General features: G+C 48.2%; 6 protein-coding genes across 7 annotated transcripts; 3 read left to right on the top strand and 3 right to left on the bottom strand.

The window, feature by feature from the left end:
• Nucleotides 1–2: 2 nt before the first annotated feature.
• Nucleotides 3–1,314, top strand: FVEG_00381 (40S ribosomal protein S21). Its single transcript, XM_018886833.1, has 2 exons — nt 3–182; nt 257–1,314. The coding sequence occupies exons 1-2, from the start codon at nt 151–153 to the stop codon at nt 486–488; spliced, it is 264 nt and encodes an 87-aa protein (XP_018742479.1). The 5' UTR covers nt 3–150; the 3' UTR covers nt 489–1,314.
• On the bottom strand, nt 1,210–3,426 carry FVEG_00382 (deoxyribodipyrimidine photo-lyase). The gene is made up of 3 exons (XM_018886834.1): nt 2,042–3,426; nt 1,792–1,992; nt 1,210–1,734 (listed from the first exon to the last, which is right to left on the bottom strand). The coding sequence occupies exons 1-3, from the start codon at nt 3,385–3,387 to the stop codon at nt 1,389–1,391; spliced, it is 1,893 nt and encodes a 630-aa protein (XP_018742480.1). The 5' UTR covers nt 3,388–3,426; the 3' UTR covers nt 1,210–1,388.
• A 642-nt stretch (nt 3,427–4,068) lies between these two features.
• On the top strand, nt 4,069–6,535 carry FVEG_00383 (hypothetical protein). Of its 2 annotated transcripts, none has more exons than XM_018886836.1 (2): nt 4,069–4,416; nt 4,508–6,535. In XM_018886836.1, exon 2 carries the CDS (start codon nt 4,688–4,690, stop codon nt 6,314–6,316), a length of 1,629 nt encoding a protein of 542 aa, XP_018742482.1. In that variant the 5' UTR covers nt 4,069–4,416; nt 4,508–4,687; the 3' UTR covers nt 6,317–6,535. The 2 variants fall into 2 exon arrangements, with proteins under 2 accessions (XP_018742482.1, XP_018742481.1); XM_018886835.1 differs by having other exon boundaries at nt 4,505–6,535.
• A 2,708-nt stretch (nt 6,536–9,243) lies between these two features.
• On the top strand, nt 9,244–10,046 carry FVEG_14650 (hypothetical protein). The gene is made up of 2 exons (XM_018903595.1): nt 9,244–9,464; nt 9,526–10,046. Exon 2 carries the CDS (start codon nt 9,530–9,532, stop codon nt 9,872–9,874), a length of 345 nt encoding a protein of 114 aa, XP_018742483.1. The 5' UTR covers nt 9,244–9,464; nt 9,526–9,529; the 3' UTR covers nt 9,875–10,046.
• A 3,730-nt stretch (nt 10,047–13,776) lies between these two features.
• On the bottom strand, nt 13,777–15,873 carry FVEG_00384 (hypothetical protein; the record flags this gene model as incomplete). The annotated part of the gene is made up of 2 exons (XM_018886837.1): nt 14,839–15,873; nt 13,777–14,637 (listed from the first exon to the last, which is right to left on the bottom strand). The coding sequence occupies exons 1-2, from the start codon at nt 15,841–15,843 to the stop codon at nt 13,777–13,779; spliced, it is 1,866 nt and encodes a 621-aa protein (XP_018742484.1). The 5' UTR covers nt 15,844–15,873.
• Nucleotides 15,874–18,212: 2,339 nt separating this feature from the next.
• FVEG_00385 (hypothetical protein) lies at nt 18,213–20,027 on the bottom strand (the record flags this gene model as incomplete). The annotated part of the gene is made up of 3 exons (XM_018886838.1): nt 18,551–20,027; nt 18,294–18,326; nt 18,213–18,230 (listed from the first exon to the last, which is right to left on the bottom strand). Exons 1-3 carry the CDS (start codon nt 19,952–19,954, stop codon nt 18,213–18,215), a joined length of 1,455 nt encoding a protein of 484 aa, XP_018742485.1. The 5' UTR covers nt 19,955–20,027.
• Nucleotides 20,028–20,336: the final 309 nt, after the last annotated feature.

The following is a 20,336-nucleotide window of genomic DNA, read 5'->3' as shown; positions in this document are numbered from 1 at the left end:
CCCCACAGGCGTCCGAGGAAGGTAGGGCCGGGATTTGCTCCACACCCACAATCAAAGATTATTGAGAAATTACTACTCATCTTCCTTCTTACCTCTCGTCGACACAACCTCTCAAGATCACCCAAAACCACCTTCTTCAAACCAGCCAAAATGGAGAACGACCGCGGCGAGATTGTGGACCTGTAAGACTTCCATTAGGACATTTCGATATGGCCGCGCGAAGGCACAATTCATGATACTGATACGGCATCACCAGTTACGTCCCCCGCAAGTGCAGCGCCACCAACCGCATCATCAAGGCCAAGGATCACGGCTCTGTCCAGATCTCCATCGCCAAGGTTGACGAGAACGGCCGTGCCATCCAGGGCGAGAACCACGTCTACGCCCTCTGCGGTTTCGTCCGAGCCATGGGCGAGAGCGACGACTCCCTCAACCGACTGGCCCAGCGCGACGGTCTCCTCAAGAGCGTCTGGAGCGGACAGCGATAAAGGATTTCAATCTGTGGGGAAAAAGTTACTCGACAACTGGTCCTGAGATTCCTCGACATGGGAGTCTGATACGAATGGACTACAGGGTTTTGGGTCCGGGCACGAAGGCAATGGGTGAAAGAAACTAGGGTTGGCTGCATCTAGCAAATCCACTTCGAGGCGTTCGGCTCGATTTTGAGACAACATTACGATATCCCGAATATGTGTTTGAAGATGTGATGAACTGGTTATGCTCCGACATCCGGCTAGCGAAGTCTCCTCGGACAGACTTCTCAGGTCAAACCACTCCGAGGATTCTGGGGCTACTTTGATAGTCTCCGTGCCGCAGATTGATTGACTAGGCCTTGAAAAAGCCGTAGCGCTCAAGTCGTTTGCTATGGTACAGATACGGGTCTAACATGAACTTTTCAACTTGTGACTATCCTAATCTCACGTGCAATCGTAGACCAAGTGCTGTTCCATAACCTCCATCCAAGATCACAAAGGTCGGACTCGGTTTACATCGATCCCACACGAGGCAGCCAAGGAGGACTACTGAGATGCCCATACGTTAACGGTGACATTTTCAAGCCCAAGGGCCAGAGAACGAGCTGATCTTAGCTCTTCTCTTTCCTTGAGGCTCAGCTTCTGGTGGGTGGTTCAGTTGCGAGGAAACACAGAAGTGGAGTACCACTGGGCATGAAATCGACGTCACTAGCTAGAATTTGACTGAATCCAGGCTTGTAGATTCTCATGATCAGTTTGAATTATATGCCAATAGCAGGCAGTAGAGTTCTTCGAAACAAACCGAACCACTAGGGCATTAATACATGTATGCTATCCAACTAACGAACAAATTCATACATTTCCAAATGAACCGGCCACTACTATTAGTCAATTATTTGAAAGCATCACAGTACATCACTCGCCACTCGCAAGGCCCTCCTTGTATGCTGCTAACGCTCGCTCCCGACAGTCCTTATGCGTAACAATCGGCGCAGGATAGCCATTCTTTTTGGCTTTGGGTCCAGCGCCTCGATTGTATGGATCATGGATAGCCTTGCTGTCAAGATCCTTCAGCTCGGGAACCCATTTGCGGATGTAATCACCATCGGGGTCAAACTTCTCGCTCTGCAGCAAGGGGTTGAAGATGCGGAAGTAAGGTTGAGGGTCAACACCAACACTGGCGCTGAAACCCCATCCACCATTATTTGAAGCAAAGTCACCGTCGACAAGATGTTCCATGAAGTACCTTTCGCCTTTTCGCCTGCGAAGAAGTTAGAAACGCGACCCAAACATCAATGCTTTTACTTAGGTAGCTTACCAGTCTAGCAAAAGATCCTTTGCCAGAAAACAAGCGACAATCATACGACAGCGGTTGTGCATGTAACCCAAATGGTTTAGCTGTCTCATCGCGGCATCGACGATGGGAAAGCCCGTTCTTCCCTCGCACCAAGCGGCAAAATGATCGTTGTCGTATGACCATGAGATGTTTGAGTATTCGGGCTTGAAAGGCTTGTTCATGCTGCTCCTGTCAGTCAAATTTATGAGATGCTTTCATTTACTTCACTTACCAGACATAGGGCCAATGGACCAAAACGTGCTTATAAAAGTCTCGCCACGCAACCTCGCTGATCCAGGTTTGGATACCTTCATTACCACCGTTCAGTTTCTTCGTCTTGTTTCTATCACGTGCGGTCCGTACACATGTTCGAGCACTGATCGTCCCAGACGCCAGATGTACCGATATAGAAGAAGTACCAGCCTCAGCTGGGATATTTCTCTTCTTCTGGTAGTTGCCGATCATCTCTTCACAGAACTTGTCTAGACGCTTCTTCGCCTCGTGCTCTCCACATGGCCAAAGCGACCGCAATCGCTCCTTTTCTTCGCCATCAAGCCGTTTGCTTTCGGGGGCGTCCGGAATTTCAACATTGAAAAGTTTCGCAAAGTCCTTTCGCGCACTGCTAGGGTTCTTCTCAGGTGGTTCGTATAAATCTAGAAGATCAAGATTCTCATGAATGTGAGCAACCCATGACCTATACCATGGAGTGTACACTGCGTACTGCTTCCCAGCGCCACTGTGGAGTTCTCCTGGGGGGACGACGCAAGTATCATGGACGACTTCGAATGCCTTGCCATTCTCTGCAAAGTCCCTGATCATGGAGGCCTCGCGCCTCAATTCGTCAACTTCATATTCCATATTGGCGTATAAATGGCTGGCGCCCCATTCGTCCATTAGCTCCAAGATCCGGTCGGGAACACGCTTCCTCTTTTCAACCGTTTCCACGTACAAAGGGATATCGAGCTGTGCAAGGTCATGCTTGATGACTTCCAGAGTTCGGAGCATGAAATCGATACGAACTGGTGACCTCAGGTGAGCCTCATAGTCTTGGGGGCTGATGATATACATCGCAATCAGAGGAACTCCTGCTTCTTTCGCCTTATCACTGGCCAGAGCCAAGGCTCTGTTGTCGGATAGTCGCAAATCCATCTTGAACCAATGGACGACGGCTTTCTTCACATCGGTGCTCTTGCGCTCCTGCGCTGTATCCTCCAGGGCACTGATGAGTACCTCGATTGGCCGTGGAAGCTCATTGTCGTTATAGGCGCGAGCTCTCGCATTGCTCATCTCTGGAGGGTAAAATTTCCGGATCGCGATTCCATTCTCTTCGGCTTCTCCAGCCTTGTGATGAGGTTGGCGCAAAGCATCTGATGCGCTGGAACCGTTTGTTTTAGAAGTCTTTGCCTTTTTGGCTGGAGGCGATGAAGACTCGCGTTTGGCTCTCTTGGGAGGCATTGTAGTGAATCTTGCGGGGTGAAATATCGTCGTGCTTCTTGCAAGTTGAACGCGGTCTGGTATGAAAGAATATCGCCAGGCTCTTAGTGGTGATAGATGAATGCAAAGTCTTAACAGTGACATATGGAAGGTACACAGAAATTGACAGATCCGGTCCCGTTTGTCTACTGATTAAGAAAGAGGAAACTTCAGGCCTCCCTTAATTTAATCTAATTCAAACTCCCCATTGTTTTGCTGCCACGGTAGTGCTATTGTGGCTGTTGAAAAGCATGGAGCCTCGATTTGAAGTACGTCATATGGTCCCTGGCGATCGAAGCTTACACCAGGCAGATCTGAGATTCATAGATCTCGGATGTTTAGTGACTGTTCCAGATCCCTGATTGGCTGGCGGTGACTGAAGCATTCTCAAGCTCGTGCTTCTTAATTTGAGTGCCGGGAGAAGCGGACGGTGTTGTTTAGGTATGCATAGCGGTTTTTTGTCTTCTGGCTGTACTTTATTTGGTGATTTGGGTGCTATATGACCGTGTGAATACCGCTGTGAAGTGAGTTTTTATGTATCGTGATTGGTTAAAGCCCGGGCTTCAAACCGGTAAATGGTGCTTGATGTTTGGTTTCAAAGTCACCTACTCCGTATTTCAGGCCCAAATACTCATTACCTTAGTACCTAACTCTTACCGTCAATATTGTTGACAGGAGGAAGTCAGCAACTGGCCCTGGTCAGGGCTGATGTTGCACCTCAGGTGCCTTCGTTCTCTTCACTCTTCAGTTTTGTGATTGGCTGATTACCTACTTTTACAGGCAGGAGCGGTACCTAGGCGATGGGTGCCTGTGCGCGTAAACCTCACGCGTCTACTCGTCACCGCGCTTGACCTTAACCACGTCTACACTACCAACACCAATATCACGACGCTTGGGAAAAAAAAAAACATTTACAACTTCTCTCAAAACTGACTATTCAACCAGGTATCGGGAAACGATCTCTTCTTTCGCACAAGGCAGTGCATCGTGATACGATCATACTGCCTAAGCCGGCTCCTGCCCTGACTATCTACCCGCTCATATGAACTTGTACCACTTCACTCCAAGGCACTGTTATCGAATACGGTTGGTCGGAAGAAGTTGTGACTTCACATCAGACTTGATTCCTGCGTGGTAAGGGCACATTATCCTCGGGCATTCGCCTCAGTCCCCGGGGATCGAAGTCGTGTAGCACCGGTTTGTCTTACTTAGACTGTCCTAGAAGCATCAATATCTATCACGTTGGTCAGAAGCTCCTGACAGACCTTCGGTTTTATTTTTCACCTCCTACGGGAAGGACACGACTTCGCAATTACTCGAGGCACTTTCTGGTATCCCTATCGACTGTTTCTTCTGGTGGCTCCTCATCATCAGGTCGACCTTGACGTCGATTTCTGCATCAAATATGTCACAAAACAAGTCTTGGCGGACCCTTCCGCTTGGTTCTACTCCAGATCTCCCGGTATTATTGGTGTCATTCCAAACAGACACCTCGGCCTATGCTGTTCAAGTAACTGACATGGCCAATATGTGGTCTGAATCACTTGATCGTAAGGCGATCTTTATGAGAGGTTGGAACGAGAACACTAGTATCGACCCTAGCGATACACCTGATAACATGGCCAAACTATTGGGCTGCCTCAATACCGCTCTAGATGTTTCTCAACCAGGACATAATGAGGCGAGCATCCGTCTAGATCGCGATTCCCGGTCTGATGCGGGTGAAGATGACCTCGTCTTGAACATCACCTATGAAATACCTGGATTACTGCCGCTCAGGTGGCCCATGTATTTGAAGAAGCTGTCGCCCTCCAGCATCGCTACGCATCTTGTGCTGCCTTTAATTCAGGCACATCACGCAAAGGATGTTGAAATCGAATTTTTGACTCGATCTTTGGGTAACAAAGATGCAGTTCTCAATAAGCTCGTGGACAAGTTGGAAGCCGTGGGTACAGGTATGGAGCATGTCTTTAATGCTTTGTCTGGGAAGAAGAAGATCTCTAGAGTTGCGGCAGCAGAGAAAGTGCCTGGCCTTGCTCCTTTTGACCGTCGGCGCTGGAAGTCTGGTCTTTCGTACGATGAGGACTGCCCGAACGACGCCGGGTCCTTAGTACAACGCGTATTCGAGAAGGGAGGGCTACAGTTCGAGCCTATAACTGATAGCGTTGAGTCCCCTCGGTTGGACCAGTGGTGGCAAGATTTCAAGGGCGCGTCCTCTGTCGCACATCCACCCCAGTACAAAGCGGCTGTTGCGAAGGACAAATTTCCGACTCCCCAAGACTCCGAAAAAGCACATATCGAGCAAGATGATGATGACTTCCAAGTTCAGTCTACACCCCCACACCTACTGGCCAAGGGCAAATCAACGCATGCTACGAAAACACCCTTCGCTGATGATGCGTCGACAGAGGGGGAATCCATAGCTTCGGCAGGCAGTGTATCACCAAGTCCTGGCACACGCAGACCGAACAAATCAGTTCGTAAGATAGGAGCACTCGGTAGAAAGAAGCAGTCCACTCCACCTCTGTCCCCCATTCCTGTACAGTCTCAGGGTCAGAAAAAGTCATTGAGCCAACAACACGATGATTCGGAGACAGCATCCGAGTCAGAGGATGATAATAAAACAGCTACTGCTGGGGTCGAGAAACCGGGTCCTTCAACTCCATCACCACCACGGCCAGCCGCAAATAGAAGCGGCCTTGGACGTATAGGAGGCAACAAGACGAAGCGCCTAATTGAAGAACGGCCAGTAACCCTTAATCCGGAAATGGGCGAGCCTAGCACGACAGCAGTTTCTCATCGTCAGTCCAAGAAGTTAGGTGCCATTGGAAAGCACAAGGACAACACAAATGAAGCAACGAATACGGCAAACGAAGACAATCGAAGGAGTCGTACCACTACCAGGGAGGTCACAGAAGAGTCTAGGCCCAGGGAGACCTCGCAGGAAAGGGCGGACCGAAGGCGAGAGGAACTAAAAAAGGAGCTCGAGAAGAAAGCTGCTGCTGGTCCCGCGAAGAAGAAACGAAGATTTTGATTCCATATTTCCAACTCGGAGTTGCAGGTTCAACCGCTGGGCGATTTACTGTTAACATCTTCCGGTACAATACATACGGACAACGCAATGTCGATGATGGCAATTCATGATATGTCCTTGAAGAATAAACTAATATTGATGCATTGGCAATACGATCTTCTCAAAATGAATGGGCGATCAACACTATCTAGAAAGACAGGTGTCTTCATGTACTGGCTCATTCCAAGAAGGTGTCCTCATCAGACGTTGGAGATCACTTCAAGCATCTGACTCAAGGCTCTACATCTTGTGGCAGTTCAACATTGATCGAGAATCAGCAGATGGGTGTTTTGAAAACTTCATTTACGAATTATGTATAACATGAGCATGCACTGCGCCTATCCGGCCGCACAGGGCGCCATCGATGCAACCTCACAAGTTCATGCTGTGAACACCGAGGAAGACTGATTCAGCAGAAGCCATGATAAACACCCCTATCTATCGCCTCTATGTTGATTATCCTGGTTGTTTCGCCGTCTACTCACATGCCATTGCTATTCATCTGGCATTCATTAACATCACAAATGTCTGCAGTTTTCATGCTGAAGCGCAGTAAACCCATTCACGACTCAACAGAGGTCAATGAAATTCCCTCCAGATCGTTGATCAACCAAGATCCCAGCAAACGTTGGCACCGTCTCTCGAGATTCAGAAGCTATTTTTGACATGAAAGCACGAGGACGTGGTCACTTGCAAGGCAGCAATTCTCAATATGCAAAATCACAAGAATCGTATGATCAAGGCTTGAAGAGGCGCTCTATGGTGTACGGCTGGGAGGCGCTGAAGACACTCCTTCAACCTCCAGGGCACCACACTTGAAAAACCGCCACGTTCAGTCATGGTGTGTCGAGTTGACTCGAACTCATTGGAGAGATATCAATACATTGTGTTGCGACTGAGGGGTCATCTCCAGCACCCTTCCGCTAAACCATTGGGTATAATATGGAGCTCATACGCCATCTGTCACGCGGTCGTCGCACATAACGGTAATGCATCAAACAGACGAGATTGTGGCACTCACTTTGAGGTGCTTGTGGACATGAGGCAGTGGATCCTTGCTCAGGCTCATGGGCTAGCGCAACAGCCAAGAAACGCCTCTAGGAGTGTGCCTACGCGCAACCAACGAGAACACATGCTGAACGTGGAGAGCTGCGTAGACCATGCCAGTGTGGCATTACGAAATTCATTATGGCAAGGGTCTTTTTACAAGGATCAGCGATGCACACCCCGATCATTGAAGCCAAAAGATCAGAAGCTGGTCCTTGCGATAAGCGCTAACGTCCCCCACCCAAAGACAGGCCACCCCTACAGACTGGCCACCTTACACTAACAGATAAGAAAAATAAAAGATTTTATAATAAAGGTTATATAAGCTTATATAAGCTAAAAAAAGCATTTATTATATATCTATTAATATATATACTTTAAAAGTAATTTATTTATAATCTTATATAAAATCTATATAGTAGTTAAGAGAATAAGTTTTAAATAAGTCTTATAATTAATTAAATAAAAATACTATTATAATAAGCTCTTTATTATATAATAGTTATAAAATCTTATAAAATCTTAAAATATTATATTATAGTATATATTTTTTATTAATTTTAATTTTAATTTAAAAGTTTAATATTATTAAATATTAAGGTTTTTTTAAAATAAAATATTAAATTCTAAAAAATAGATATAAAGTTACTATTAATTAAATTAATTTTATTATAAAATTAAAATTACTATAATAATAAGTTTCACTATTTATATAACTTATTTACTATATAAACCCTTATTTTTATATAATTTTAATATAAGAATATTTAAAATATATATTATATAAGCTAGTTAAGTAATATTACTTTATAAAAATAAAAATTAAATTATTTTAAGTTTTTATATATATAAGATTAAAAATTAGATTTTTTAAGTATTTTTTTAAATTTTATAGAGAAGATTTTAAACTGTTAAGAATTTCTTAGTAAATACTAGTAATTCTTTAACAATATAAGTTTAACTTACTTTAAAAATTCTCTAATTTTATACAGTTAAAATAGAATTATATAGTATTTTTTTCTTAATAATATAGCTAATAATATATATAATACTATTTTTAGTATAATTTTATTATTAATATATAGATTTATTTCAGAGATTTAAAGTTTTAGGAAAGTAGTGGGAAAAGGTGGCCAGTCTGTAGGGGTGGCCTGTCTTTGGGTGGGGGACGTTACTTGATATTGTGAAGAAAGTGAAGAAGAGAGTGAGAACAGCTACGATGATCTCAATGATGGATAAGCTGTAACGAGCTAGCTCTAATATCAGCAGGGCTGATAGGATGCCAGGTCGCTGACACTTCTGAGAGCAACCGTGTCTTCAGGATAAGCCATTATTACCCTAGCTGCCGTTGCAATCGCGATAGCTACACTAAGCGCAGCCTTACTCGGAATACTTCCGGCTCACAGAGATAACGATAACAAATGGAGAGTCTTGAGTCAGAATGGATGAGTCTCCAACGATGTCTTGACTCTTCAATTGTTCCCTTTGGCTTCGAAAGTGGCTCAACGACTATTTCCAGCGATCAAATCATTACCCAAGAGCCTGACAGGGCACATGAGTTGGAGGTGTTGGCTCAGCCCGAATCGTTGTCGCGATCTGGAAAGTAAATCTCCCCAGATCGTAATTATCTCGATAGTGGATCAGGTGGCTGCAAATGCTTGATGAATCGTACCAGGTACCGGGTTGCGGAAACTGCGTCCGCCAATTGATGTGTCTCGATCAAACTGGATGGAGCATGGCACAGCGGAACCAAGATCGACGATTAGCCGGCTATGTACCTAGGATCATGCCCTTGATGAACCAGGTTCCCCAGTCACATTGATGTGAGACAAGTCTCACAAGTCACAGCCCTCTTGGTGTCTTGGTCGTTTGCAGCGATTTTGCCCATCGTTCCACTGCGACACTTATATTTTTGGTCTTTGGTGCCTTCACACAATAGCCAACTCAGTATCATTCGTGGCCCGTGATTCGTTGTTCTGCTCTTGTTGAGGACTTGAGAGGGGTTCGTGGACGGGGCAATTAAGTCCAAAACTGAAGAAGTGCATGTCAAACCACTTCAACTGTGAGCAATTGGCAGATGCGACGTTGGTGACAATAGGTTTCTGAACTAATTAGGACTGCAGAGTTATGCGACTACCATCTCTTTGGCACGAGATACTGCTGGTATGCATTGTTGGTGGCTTTTCAGGGCGCAAACGACCACGCTTTGCTCTCTTTTGGAACAAGATCGTCTCAGAGGATCAGGGTGCGTTGCTGATGAGTATGAGGATTGAATATCTATCTCATGCTCAAGGCTACGTAGCGGAGAGCTTGCAAACCATCCCCAGGCGTCTGAGGAGGTGTGGACGCAGCTACTCCTCACTGACTGCACCACAGAGATGTAGTGTTATGTGCCAGCAGATCACGAGCTTGACAGGGTCCTGCTTGAACTCTCAAGGCCGCTATGAGCTATTGGGAGTACCTACAGTGTGAACGGGCTCAGTCAATTCAATTTTATGACTACGTACTTTACAGTACAGGCCTTGTCCCGCTTTTGGCTATAAGGACGAACTATGCCATGGCCTGACAATAACAAGCTTAGATATGGATGGGCGAGGCTTCAGGGCCAACAAAAATACACACACGCATACGCTAATTCTTTCCCCCACTCGTGATCTCCTTGTCTCAACCTGCATTGCATCGGCTGGGGTCTGTGAGGAAGGCCAGAGAAATGCCATATCGGTGATTTCCCTCTCTCTAGTGAAGCTGCAGAAGACACCATGACACTAGAGCGTGTATGCCCAGCCCCGCTAGTCCTTTCATCGCCAGCCATAGTTGGTGCAGAACGCCATGTTCCTATTGTCATTGCTGGCGTCAAAGCTAGCTTATTATTAGCGCCCTCTCTTCAAACGTTGAAGCATATCGGCATACGTAACAAACGCAGGGGCGTTTTGCTTTTTCTTGCCTATTCGAGTTTTGATGCTCGGCCACTCGTGGAAGCAAGTTAGAGCTTCCAAAGGGTCTAGTTGATGAAGACGACGACAGCACGGGCTTGGCCAGAAAGACTAGTTCTCTCTCATCGATGACGACCATGCCGGCCCGTTCCTGGTTGGTGGTTGAGGCAACTGAGCTGTCAGGGATGAGTGATGCAATGCCAGCGGCCGCTATCGTCAAGCTTAATGCAAAGGCCGAGAAAAGACGAGAGGCCGTGGGTTCTTGATGTCCATTGTAGCAATGGGGCATTTTTTGAGCCTCGCCTCGCGACGAAGTTTCTTTTTCCTGTGCCATTGAGACTTTCCCATTCATTCCTCCTATACCATATACAGCACAGCACAGCACAGCACAGCAATGCAGACAGTACTGCGCAATGGCAAGTTGCATCCAATCCTTAGTTACAGGCCAGACTTTTGGAGCGTGTTGGTTCTCAGCGCCTGAGATATGAGCCCGCAATCGACAAAAAGTCTCAACATTGCTTGGACTTGAGATGCCTAAGGCCCCACACAACCAGCTAGCTATCCATCCATCCGCCCATCTATCTATTCATCCATGGCTAAATTCAGCTGAAAAACTGGGTATGAAATTGGCTCTGCTGGCAAAGGACAGGACCAGAGGACCCAGAAAGGGGACCCTAACTCTGAGAGACGATTACAAGGATGTTAGGGAGAAAAGAGAAGCCCGAAGCAAGAGACGGGCGATCATGTGAGACACCAGATGAGGCTTGGCAAAACAGATCGCTCTCTCGTCTATTGTTGCAGACCCCGAATCAACGTCTTGGTGCTAAACACTTAGCTGTTGAGAGTATGGCTGACGTTGATGTACTGTAAGCGCAGTCCAATCCAGCCCAAATCTAATAATACTCGGCGGACGTTGCACTTGTTTTCTACAGTGCTTCTTTGCCGTGTCTGAAGCATTGTAGAGGGAGTGTGAATGGCAGCGGGGAGCGCAGAGCAACGGCCCGCGCAGGGCGGTTTTGACAAAGAGACTTACCGGCCTGGACACCGATAAGCACTTGGTTTTGTGTTCAGTTCAGTTGGTCTCCAACTACGGTGTGAACGGAATCCGGGGTCGATGCATGATGCATGCTTATCCCAGGCCAGAAGTAAAGTGGAGATTCGATATCTCCCCATCCCACTCTCTCAGATCTGGAGGCGTCTGTGCGATGAGGCTACTACTGCAGTATTGAGATTATTTCCTCTCAATCTCCGTTACTCTCTAATTATTCCCTCTTCAGGGATATGCACACCCCGCGCAGCCGCTCGCACACTCTTCAAACTAGGCAATGCTGGCGTCTGGGCTCCTGTCAATCATGACAACCCTCACAACGTAGCCGACAGCCCCCGGCCCTTCTTCCATGATGAGAATAGCGCAACTCAGACGAAACGATTTGACAGGGAACTAGGATGAAGAGAAGAGAAGAGGGAGCGGCTCCCGGATCTTTTCCTGTTGGCTCAGCTTGGTTACCAGACTGTCGGTAACCAATGATCTTTTCGATATCAAGCTCGACAATGGGGGCCTCATGAACCTTGCTTATTCCCCACCCCCACTAGACTAGGAAAAAGCTGAAGCCAGGCCAGGCAGGGCCCTCAAGCAAAAACAGGGTCGAGCGGGGAGACGGTCACGGACACAGCAACCAGCATGGGGACGACATACGCACAACAACTTTCTTCTACTTCTGCTACTAAAAGTGAATTCGATTTACTGCTGCCCAGGCAGTTGCCAACACTACTTCCCGGTCAGCTTCACGTTCAAGATCGTAAACCTGAATGGTACACACCGTAAGGGCCAAGTCTCGACAATATTCACAGTGGATATACACACCAAAACCATTGAGTTTAGAGTTGTATTGTCTGTATTGCCATTTTTCGCAGATCTACAGATGCCAATGTACGAGCTGTACGTAACGCTTTTCCAAATTCCATCCTTTTGCCTTTATTGTGAGGCACTCCCGCCAGCCATGTTTTATGACAAAGAGAAGGCTGGGTGAATAAAGAATTCAATGACAATACAAGTCAAAGACTTGCCTGGTATTCAGGATGGCACGTAGCAACAAAGGCGGTTGCAAGGGATGCTCTTGGTATTGGTGCCCGAAGCGGCATGAAAAATAGGCGCTTGTAAGTAGCATGATTGACACACACATACAAGATGGGGGGGATAACGAGCTAATTATGATAATGAATAAACAATAAATACATTAACACGCTTTGGGAGAAGACGTTTCGCTCGTCGACCCCAGTGATCGCCCGCCCAGCCAGGCAAGCAAGCATGCAAGTAGCCAAAATAACAAGGGAAATAATGATGCATCTTTGTCGGTCCTCGGGGAGCAAAAGATGGAGCGCATCGTCTAATCAAAACGGATAAGCCACCCAAAGAAAAACAAGGTGAAAAAGGAAAAGGAAAAGAAAACAATGCCGAGTCCAAATCTCCTTCTATTTTGAGTACCCTTTTTTATGCGCCGCTGCGACCTACAAGTCGCAGTAAGAATACTCCTTGTAGTGGTAGTAGTAGAGACGACAAAAAGAGGCACAATGCAATGCGACCTTGTCAACCGAGTGCCATCTCTGCTGTAACCCCCGCCTTCGAGATGGTAATGCCAAGCCCAAGGCGACGAACGAGCTACCAAGGCGATGACTTGTTTCGATGTAAAGTAAACATGCCCTGACCTTGTTCTTGATCAGTCAAGACAGGTAGGTGAGTAGGTAGGTAGGAGGGCAGAAAAGAGCGACAATGCCATAGCAGTCAGCTCCAAAAGTCTCGGCGTCTCGCGCTCAGCCCATGACCGCGAGTCTATGTGTTCGGATGCAAGGTGATCCGCCCGTGACCGCCAGAGTCTGTGTGGGGTCCAGCCTAACGTTAGTGAGTTGGAGAGTAGAGTTAAGTAAAAGGATGAATGGGGTAAGGTGAGTCGAGGTAAACTGAGGTAAAGTTGTGTTGGTGATGTTGGTGGTTCTTCTGTCTAGCCCACAACGTCGTCCCCTGTTGCTTGTAACTGCCACCATCTCTCTTCCATCCTAGGGCGTCGAGTCGATGAAAAGAATAGGAAGCTGATTTGCTTTTTTCCAGAACCACTCACTCCCTCACTAAACTTCCCCCCTCTTTTTCGCTGTTCCCGTGGTGGCGCAAAGGTGCAGATAAGCAGGGCTAAGTTGGTCGATATCTCTGGAGGAACACCAATTTTCATTCTTTCTTGTTTTTGTTGTCTTTTTTTGCTATTTTATTTTTTTCCGTCTTCGGGTCTCTCTTATGTATCGTCTCATCCTTTTCATTCCCCAGCCAGTAAGCCCGTTGTTGGTATAATCAACCACTACGGCCCTCGTCGGCCGCCAACAGAACTGACAATAGGTGACATGGGTGGTTGACACTTGCCTCGGGGTGTTTAGGACGGAAAATTTCCATATTCAGAGTGCCTGGCCGTTCCAGCTGTAGACGTCGTTAGGGCCGATCCCTATAAGGCGTTCGTTGACTCCGTCGCTAGCACTAACAGCACTAGCACTGACACCAGCGCCAGCGCCAGCGCCAGCAGGGCTATTGTGACCGCTGCCTTGATAGACACCTGTGACGTCTACCATCCCATACGGATATTCGCACGGAGATGAACCAACGTACATGCTTTGGGTGCCACTAGGCAGCGTATACGCGGTAGTGCCGTTGCTGTTGCTGGCGCTAGAGTTGACTGCATGCGCGTGTACTAGGCTCGGCTCTGGAAGCACGAAGCCAAACCCACTCGAGTCGGGTGTCATTGGAGAATACTCCTGCTTCATGACTGGCTGGGGCATTCTGTCGATCCGTGGCATCATCAGCTCCTCGTAGCCTCGGTGCTGTGGCTGCGGTGACTGATACATGCTCGGCATCGTAGTCGCTCGGTGCATGGGATGAGGATGAGGGGGTGCGATGAAGTTGATATGGTGGGACCTCGGTGCCATTTTCACTTCATGGGGGTATTGACGTTCGCGCATCCTCATGTCGTTCGTCATGAACTCGCCCTTGACAATTGAGCTTCCCTTGGCGGCAATTGGGCTGTGTCGCTGTGAAAATCTGTAATCGTATGGGTGGTGATGGTACTTGCGCCCCATTCCTCGACGTGATGTGTTTTTGCCGCGGTATTTTGTTGTGCTCTCAACTCCATTGAGGACAGCCCAATCCTCTAACACCCATTCCGTCGCCTTCTTAGCTTCACCAGTTTTAGTCGAGCCTGAACCCTGCTCCGTTGCTCTCGACGCCGAGTCTGACCCCAGCTTGTGTTCTCGTTTGACAAAAGCCTACCATCAAGATCCACTGTTAGCTTTCATCGAACTCTTGTGGCATGAATGATTCGTCCGAAAACACAACAAGCGTTGGTCCATGTACATATGCAGCTTATGCCGCAAGCTACACCCGGTAATAGCAGGGGGGGTTATGGAAACGAGATCTGAGACAGGAAATTCTGGAGAGTGTATGGCTTGGGGGCTGTTCTAACTTACATCATTCATGCTCAGGTTGTGGCGGATGCTGTTCTGCCAGCCTTCGGCATTTTTGCCCGGTCTCTTCTCTGACTTGTCCTTCTTGATGTCCTTATCAGTGTTATCACGAAACCACTGGTAAATCTCTTGAAGAGTCATAGCATGCTCCGGGACGCTCATCAGAGCTCGGTAGAGCAGTTTGGCGTATGGTTCATCTGTCTTGGCGCCACCAGCAGCTGTGGCCTGAAGGTCCTTGCCTTCTTGAACCACTTCTGAGCTCGCGCGGTACTCCGGTACGCCGGCGGGTGATTCATGTCTAGCTTTCATGAGCACGGGGGTCCCGAGAAGAGGTTCTTGCGGTGATCCGCTGCATGATAGTGCTCCAGCTGATGAACTGGGAATTGTCACTGGGGAGTAGTTTTGGGGGAGGCCATCAATCTCATTATCAAAAATCTGATTCATACCGCCACCGGAGAAAGGCGTCAGGCCCCGAGGGCCTCTGAAGGGGTATCCTTCGTTTGATGTCGGTGTGCAAATGCGGAGGTTCTTGAAAGAATTCTGTTGGAGAGGATCTGAAGGTTGAGATAGAGGGAAGTCTGGAGAGGACCACGTCCTTGGTGAAATGGGTGATGGGTTGTAGCAGCTTATTGGAGCACTGCCACTGCTTGGGGAACTTTGGTAAGAATAGTTGTCATAATCGTCAGGTCCTGGGGGAGGTGAAGGCCAGACTGGGTGATGACTTCGAGGCGCATATGGAAAACCTGAGGTCATGGAAGCATACACAGTCGCATCATGAGCCGGATGTGACGTCTGCTGTTGATCCTCCTGGTGCTGTGACAGGTTTGGGTCTAGAGACAGCGGACCAGTTGATGATAGATGAGATGGTTGATCCTGAGGACCCGAGGAGAGGGCATAGTATGGCTCCATACCGGTGAGCTCTGACACGCAAGGTGATTGTTGACCGTGACTCGTGATAATATTCGTGTAGCTAGAAGCTTGCTCGTCACCAGAAAACGGTGTATCCATTGAGGCCTCTGTTGAAGTCAAGGGCACTTGTTTGGGAGGAAGTACAATGAGTCTCGTGGGTGGTTTGATGGTGTTCTCGGAACAAGGAGATTTCTTTACTCAGGTACCAAGCAATGGGAAGCGAGGTGATGAGAGATGTTGATGAGCAAGTTGAAGAATGGAGGGAGAGGACGGAAGATAGCAGAACGTTACAATAGACACAATGGGACAAGGACAAGGACGGGGGCGAGGAAATATGGCGATATTTGATGCCGAAGCGAAGGGTGCTTGTGCTCCTCCCGCTCGTTTGGGGTAGGGCGTGGAGTTGCAGGGCTAGCTTTTAGACAACGGCTTCGTTTAGACGTCGATCCGTTGATAAACAAATGCCCGTTGACAGATTTAGCAATCTTAGCTTTTAGATCTCCCATCCACCCTCATCCGCCGAAGCTTATGGGCAAGGACCTCAAGACCATAGCCAAGGTCGCTCGGGGGGCGTGTGCCAAGTGAAAGGGCGAGGGCCGACCAACAAGCGCCTAGCAAGCCATAGTGGTCCGCGGCAGACAAGGAAAACAGACAGGGACGCCATCTGTAAGCCACCCCACGGGCGTAGCTGATCACCGACGGAAAGCCTCCCTCCTAACATGCATTTGTGTTGTAAATGTGCGCCTGTGCTTGTGTTTTGCTGGCTGTGTTTTGTGTGTGGCCATCACCAAAGTCCAGAAGATGTTGGACGCGCAAATGAATTCCCACTGGGCTTTCTGCCTCTGCCACCTTTGTCTTCTCTTGTTTCGACTCCAGTGACGTCGTCTATGAGCCCTGCCTACCTGTAGGAAGAGTACCATGTTCAACAGGCAATATCAGTCACCTCATACGCCATAGGCGCATGCGCTCAGATGTCCTGGTCTTTGAAACTGAGTTCAGATATTGTACTATGTAGGCTCAGTACTTACATGAGAGGAGCAACCAGGCAAGGATGAGTGAGCTACATGCAATGGGTGATTGCATCAAGAATGAGATGGTCCAAGGGCCCTGATCCAAGGTCCCGAATAGGACGTGCAACCTCAGAACTAGTGCTCCTGGCAAGAAATGTGCCGATATTCGTTGGTTCAGCCTGAGAAACCTTGTGTTGCATGCCCCTTTGCGTATCGTCAAATCTTCCTTCTCTTCTGTTGAGACATCCCTCCTGGTCTGATCAGGCAAATCTGGTATGTATCGGGACCGAGAAGCATCACACCTTGTAAGGAACACGCTACCAACGGGCTTCAAGTCACTTGACGGTAACTCAACCGGCTTGTACTCTCATCAACGGGGCTATCGCGGGTAGTCTGCGTCTCAGACGGCACCTTGCATTTCAGACGATACGAATCGGGGCACCAATCTGTATACCAATCAGACCGCCAATCAAAGCATCGGTGGGTGCCCGTCCCGTTTGGCTCCCCGTTATCCATCTGTTGCTGTTGTGAATCAGTATGGAAGCTGCCGGAGAAGCCGTCAGAAGCTTTCTGAAGCATAAAATCACCACTACTCTGCGGTCCGCTGCGTCAAAGAATATGCATAGAACAATCTTTCGAAGCTTCATCGACGGGTATCCGACTAGAAATCAGGACTCAAGGCATCATCAGGCTTGACGCAGCTGTTCTGGCTGGTGTTTGCTGCAACCAACCCTCTTGTCACATCTCGATTGCCCAAGCTCCGCGTGGATTTCACTCAAACATAAACGTAAAGATGCCCGAGCGGTATGGTGCTGTCTGTTCGCCCCGGTCCGTGAACGCTCGCAAGTGACAGCTTTCTAGAAGCCTTCTGATGCAGTAGGCCTGATGACCCGAGTTTGCATGCCAGAGTCATCGCAATTCTTGTGACAATCAATTCGATCATGGCTGCAGCAATCTTTGCTGACTTGAGGGGCTGTCTGCTGGGAAGATGTGGAATAGGGACATAAGATGTAATTCATGCCTGGTCTGCGCAGGTTCTCAAACTGGGCGGTCAGGTCGGGTCGATGGTCGAATAGGTATTAGGTAGCAGGACACTACTCCAGCATCGACTCAACCTTTGCCCACTCTAGCTCTCTACCAATTCCCGCTCTGAATCCCGAATTAGAAACCCTCAGATGGGTGGTACAGATGTATCAATGGACATGACCTGGGTAGCGTAGACATGTCGAAAGCTAATAACAACAATCATGATGCAAGCCTTATCAGACAGGGCGGATTGGTCCGCTCTCCCACGTGAAAACGGGAATTTTTTGTCCTCTCCGATACTCAATCTCAACGGAACGGACGGTGCAGAAGCGGGCTTTCCTCCCCTTTTCATTAGGTGATGGCCCAGTTTGGCTCTTGCTAGGCGAGGACCAACACAACTTAGATAGTGAGTGATCGATCCCGGAACTAGAACTACTTCCGGTAGTAGATCTGGAGAAACGTGTCAGTCTCATCAAACAGGCTGGACCAACAAATATGGTTTCGAAGTCATACCTTTTTGAACTGAAAATGCAGCTGCAAGATACCCTGTTGAGTGTGCACGGTTAGCTTGGTGGGTTCATGAGCATGTAACGGAGGGGCGATGGCGTCTAGTAGCATGGGTCAAGTAGGCTGTCACCAACGCAGACTACATAAAGTGCAGTTCATCCAACGGCCAAGCCATCGGCAATACAAACTCAGGGCGGCCAATGCAGAGGCAAAGAATCTGCCCTGCCACGTGAAGTGAAGTGGAGGGGTCCAGATGAACATACCTTGTCGAAGGAGCTCTTGAAGCCCCGATCCTTCTTGGCGCTATAATCCCACTCTCGGTCAACAATGCGGAACGCAATATCCTCGTATGGAGGGCCTGCCATGAACCGTATCAGGCACGTGTCCTCCTCACCAGCAGCAGCAAATGATTCTCCGCGTCTACGGCCATGTTCTCGAATGATCTTGAAGGTTGGTGCCTTTGTCTTGTCGATGAGCTCAGGATAGAATATGTTAAACTTGTAACCTTGAACGACCTTGGGTGGCGGATTGTCGTGGTCGTAATGAGTCTGGTTATATTTATTCCAGTCGTAACCCATTTGAACACGATTGAAATAGCGTGGCTTCCGGGGTCTATATTTGTCTGCCCATTGAGGCTTAGTAGCGGTAACAGTCTCTTCGCTGGTAAAGATCTCCTCGTTCTCGTCGACGCCTCTGGCAACCTCTCGATCATACAGTGCTTTGGTTGCCTGTGAGAAGTCCACATTATCAACCTGGGAAAAGCGTTCAGTCCCGGGAGGGGCTGATGTGCCCACATGCATCGAGGCTGAAACGGCTGCAGGAGACGCCTTTTCTTCTGAAGCTGATGCGACTGGATGAGAACCAAATGTGGCTTTGGGGGCAGAAGTCGGCTGGCCCGATGCCTTCACCTTGGTTGAATCACGCTCCTTGAGTTGGCTAAGACGAGTCTCCTTGATTGTCTCGTATATTTGGTTCAGCTTGGCACGAGCCTTCCACACTCGGAGGCTTCGCAGCAACTGTTCCCAGTAGTCCGTGTCGATATCCTCGTTGGACTGTAGCTTGGCCTTGATCTGCTTTTCTAAGGCCTCCAGTTGGTCATGCGTCTTGGGAGCAAGGATCTTGTCGATGTCTTCTGAAACACTGTTTACAACCCTTCTCTCATGGCCGTGCGGATCTAATTTCGCCTTCCTATCTTTACAGATGGTCTGCAGCGCTCTCCAATATTCCCGGTTGGTCGCAATGGTTTCGAGCACGTGGTATGAGGCAATATCGGATTCCAGCTCGGCAATCTGCTCTGCATCAAGCGAGGCAACAACATCTCCGGGTGCGGGAACATCGATTTCGATATCAGCATCGTCGTCGTCAAAGATATCGCGGTCTGTATCGATGTATCTTAGGTTGAATGCCAGGTAATCGATGGGCTTCGCACGGCCTTCCCGAATTCGGATGTCTGCCTTCTTCTTGGACTGCTTCAGTACGAACTTGTCCTCATCGGCAACAAATTGTCGCGATTGCTCATCTTGAGTCAAGTACTTGGGGTTGATCTTGGAACCACTTGGTTTGATGGATTTGGTGATTCGGTTGGCTGGATCGTGTCTCGGGGATGTCACATCTCGTCGGGTAGGTGACCGCCGTCCGGTGATCATGGCTTTTCTTCCAGGATCCATTATTGATGATTGTAGATGCTGATGTTTTGGAAGGGAGACGAGTCAAATGTTGAAGTATCAGGGAAGCATCGATCTTATCGGTGAAAAGTGGATACCTTTCGTTGGAAAATCCTTATCGGCAGGAACGCCTTGAGGCGCGCGAGCACGTGATGCAATACAACATCTCACTTACATGAAACTGAGGTTAATGGGCCATGTGATTTCGTACTACGTAGATCTTGACAGATGAGGGTTGCCCTTTACTTGTGGTTTGATCGGCTTTGTTACTGCGGTCCTGTATCGAATTTTTGGCTTCTATTCTTTAGGGGTCCAACGGTTTTTGACGCCATCATTCCAATCATCAAACTTGACCTACAGTCGACATGGTGCGAGTAGTTATTAG

Source organism: Fusarium verticillioides, chromosome 1, assembly GCF_000149555.1.
Source record: "Fusarium verticillioides 7600 chromosome 1, whole genome shotgun sequence".
NCBI classification, from domain to species: Eukaryota; Fungi; Ascomycota; class Sordariomycetes; order Hypocreales; family Nectriaceae; genus Fusarium; species Fusarium verticillioides.
The sequence above is the reverse complement of the archived record's forward strand: the minus strand, read 5'-3'. Positions and strand labels throughout refer to the sequence as shown.

Excerpts from the sequence above, each read along its gene's own strand:
- FVEG_00381 (XM_018886833.1), top strand. The coding sequence starts at position 151 with ATGGAGAACGACCGCGGCGAGATTGTGGACCT. Across the intron at positions 183-256 it reads CGCGGCGAGATTGTGGACCT|TTACGTCCCCCGCAAGTGCA; the intron begins GTAAGACTTCCA and ends CGGCATCACCAG.
- FVEG_00382 (XM_018886834.1), bottom strand. The coding sequence starts at position 3,387 with ATGTCACTGTTAAGACTTTGCATTCATCTATCACCACTAAGAGCCTGG. Across the intron at positions 1,993-2,041 it reads GTCCATTGGCCCTATGTCTG|CATGAACAAGCCTTTCAAGC; the intron begins GTAAGTGAAGTA and ends TGACAGGAGCAG. Across the intron at positions 1,735-1,791 it reads AAGGATCTTTTGCTAGACTG|GCGAAAAGGCGAAAGGTACT; the intron begins GTAAGCTACCTA and ends ACTTCTTCGCAG.
- FVEG_00383 (XM_018886836.1), top strand. The coding sequence starts at position 4,688 with ATGTCACAAAACAAGTCTTGGCGGACCCTTCCGCTTGGTTCTACTCCA.
- FVEG_14650 (XM_018903595.1), top strand. The coding sequence starts at position 9,530 with ATGCGACTACCATCTCTTTGGCACGAGATACTGCTGGTATGCATTGTT.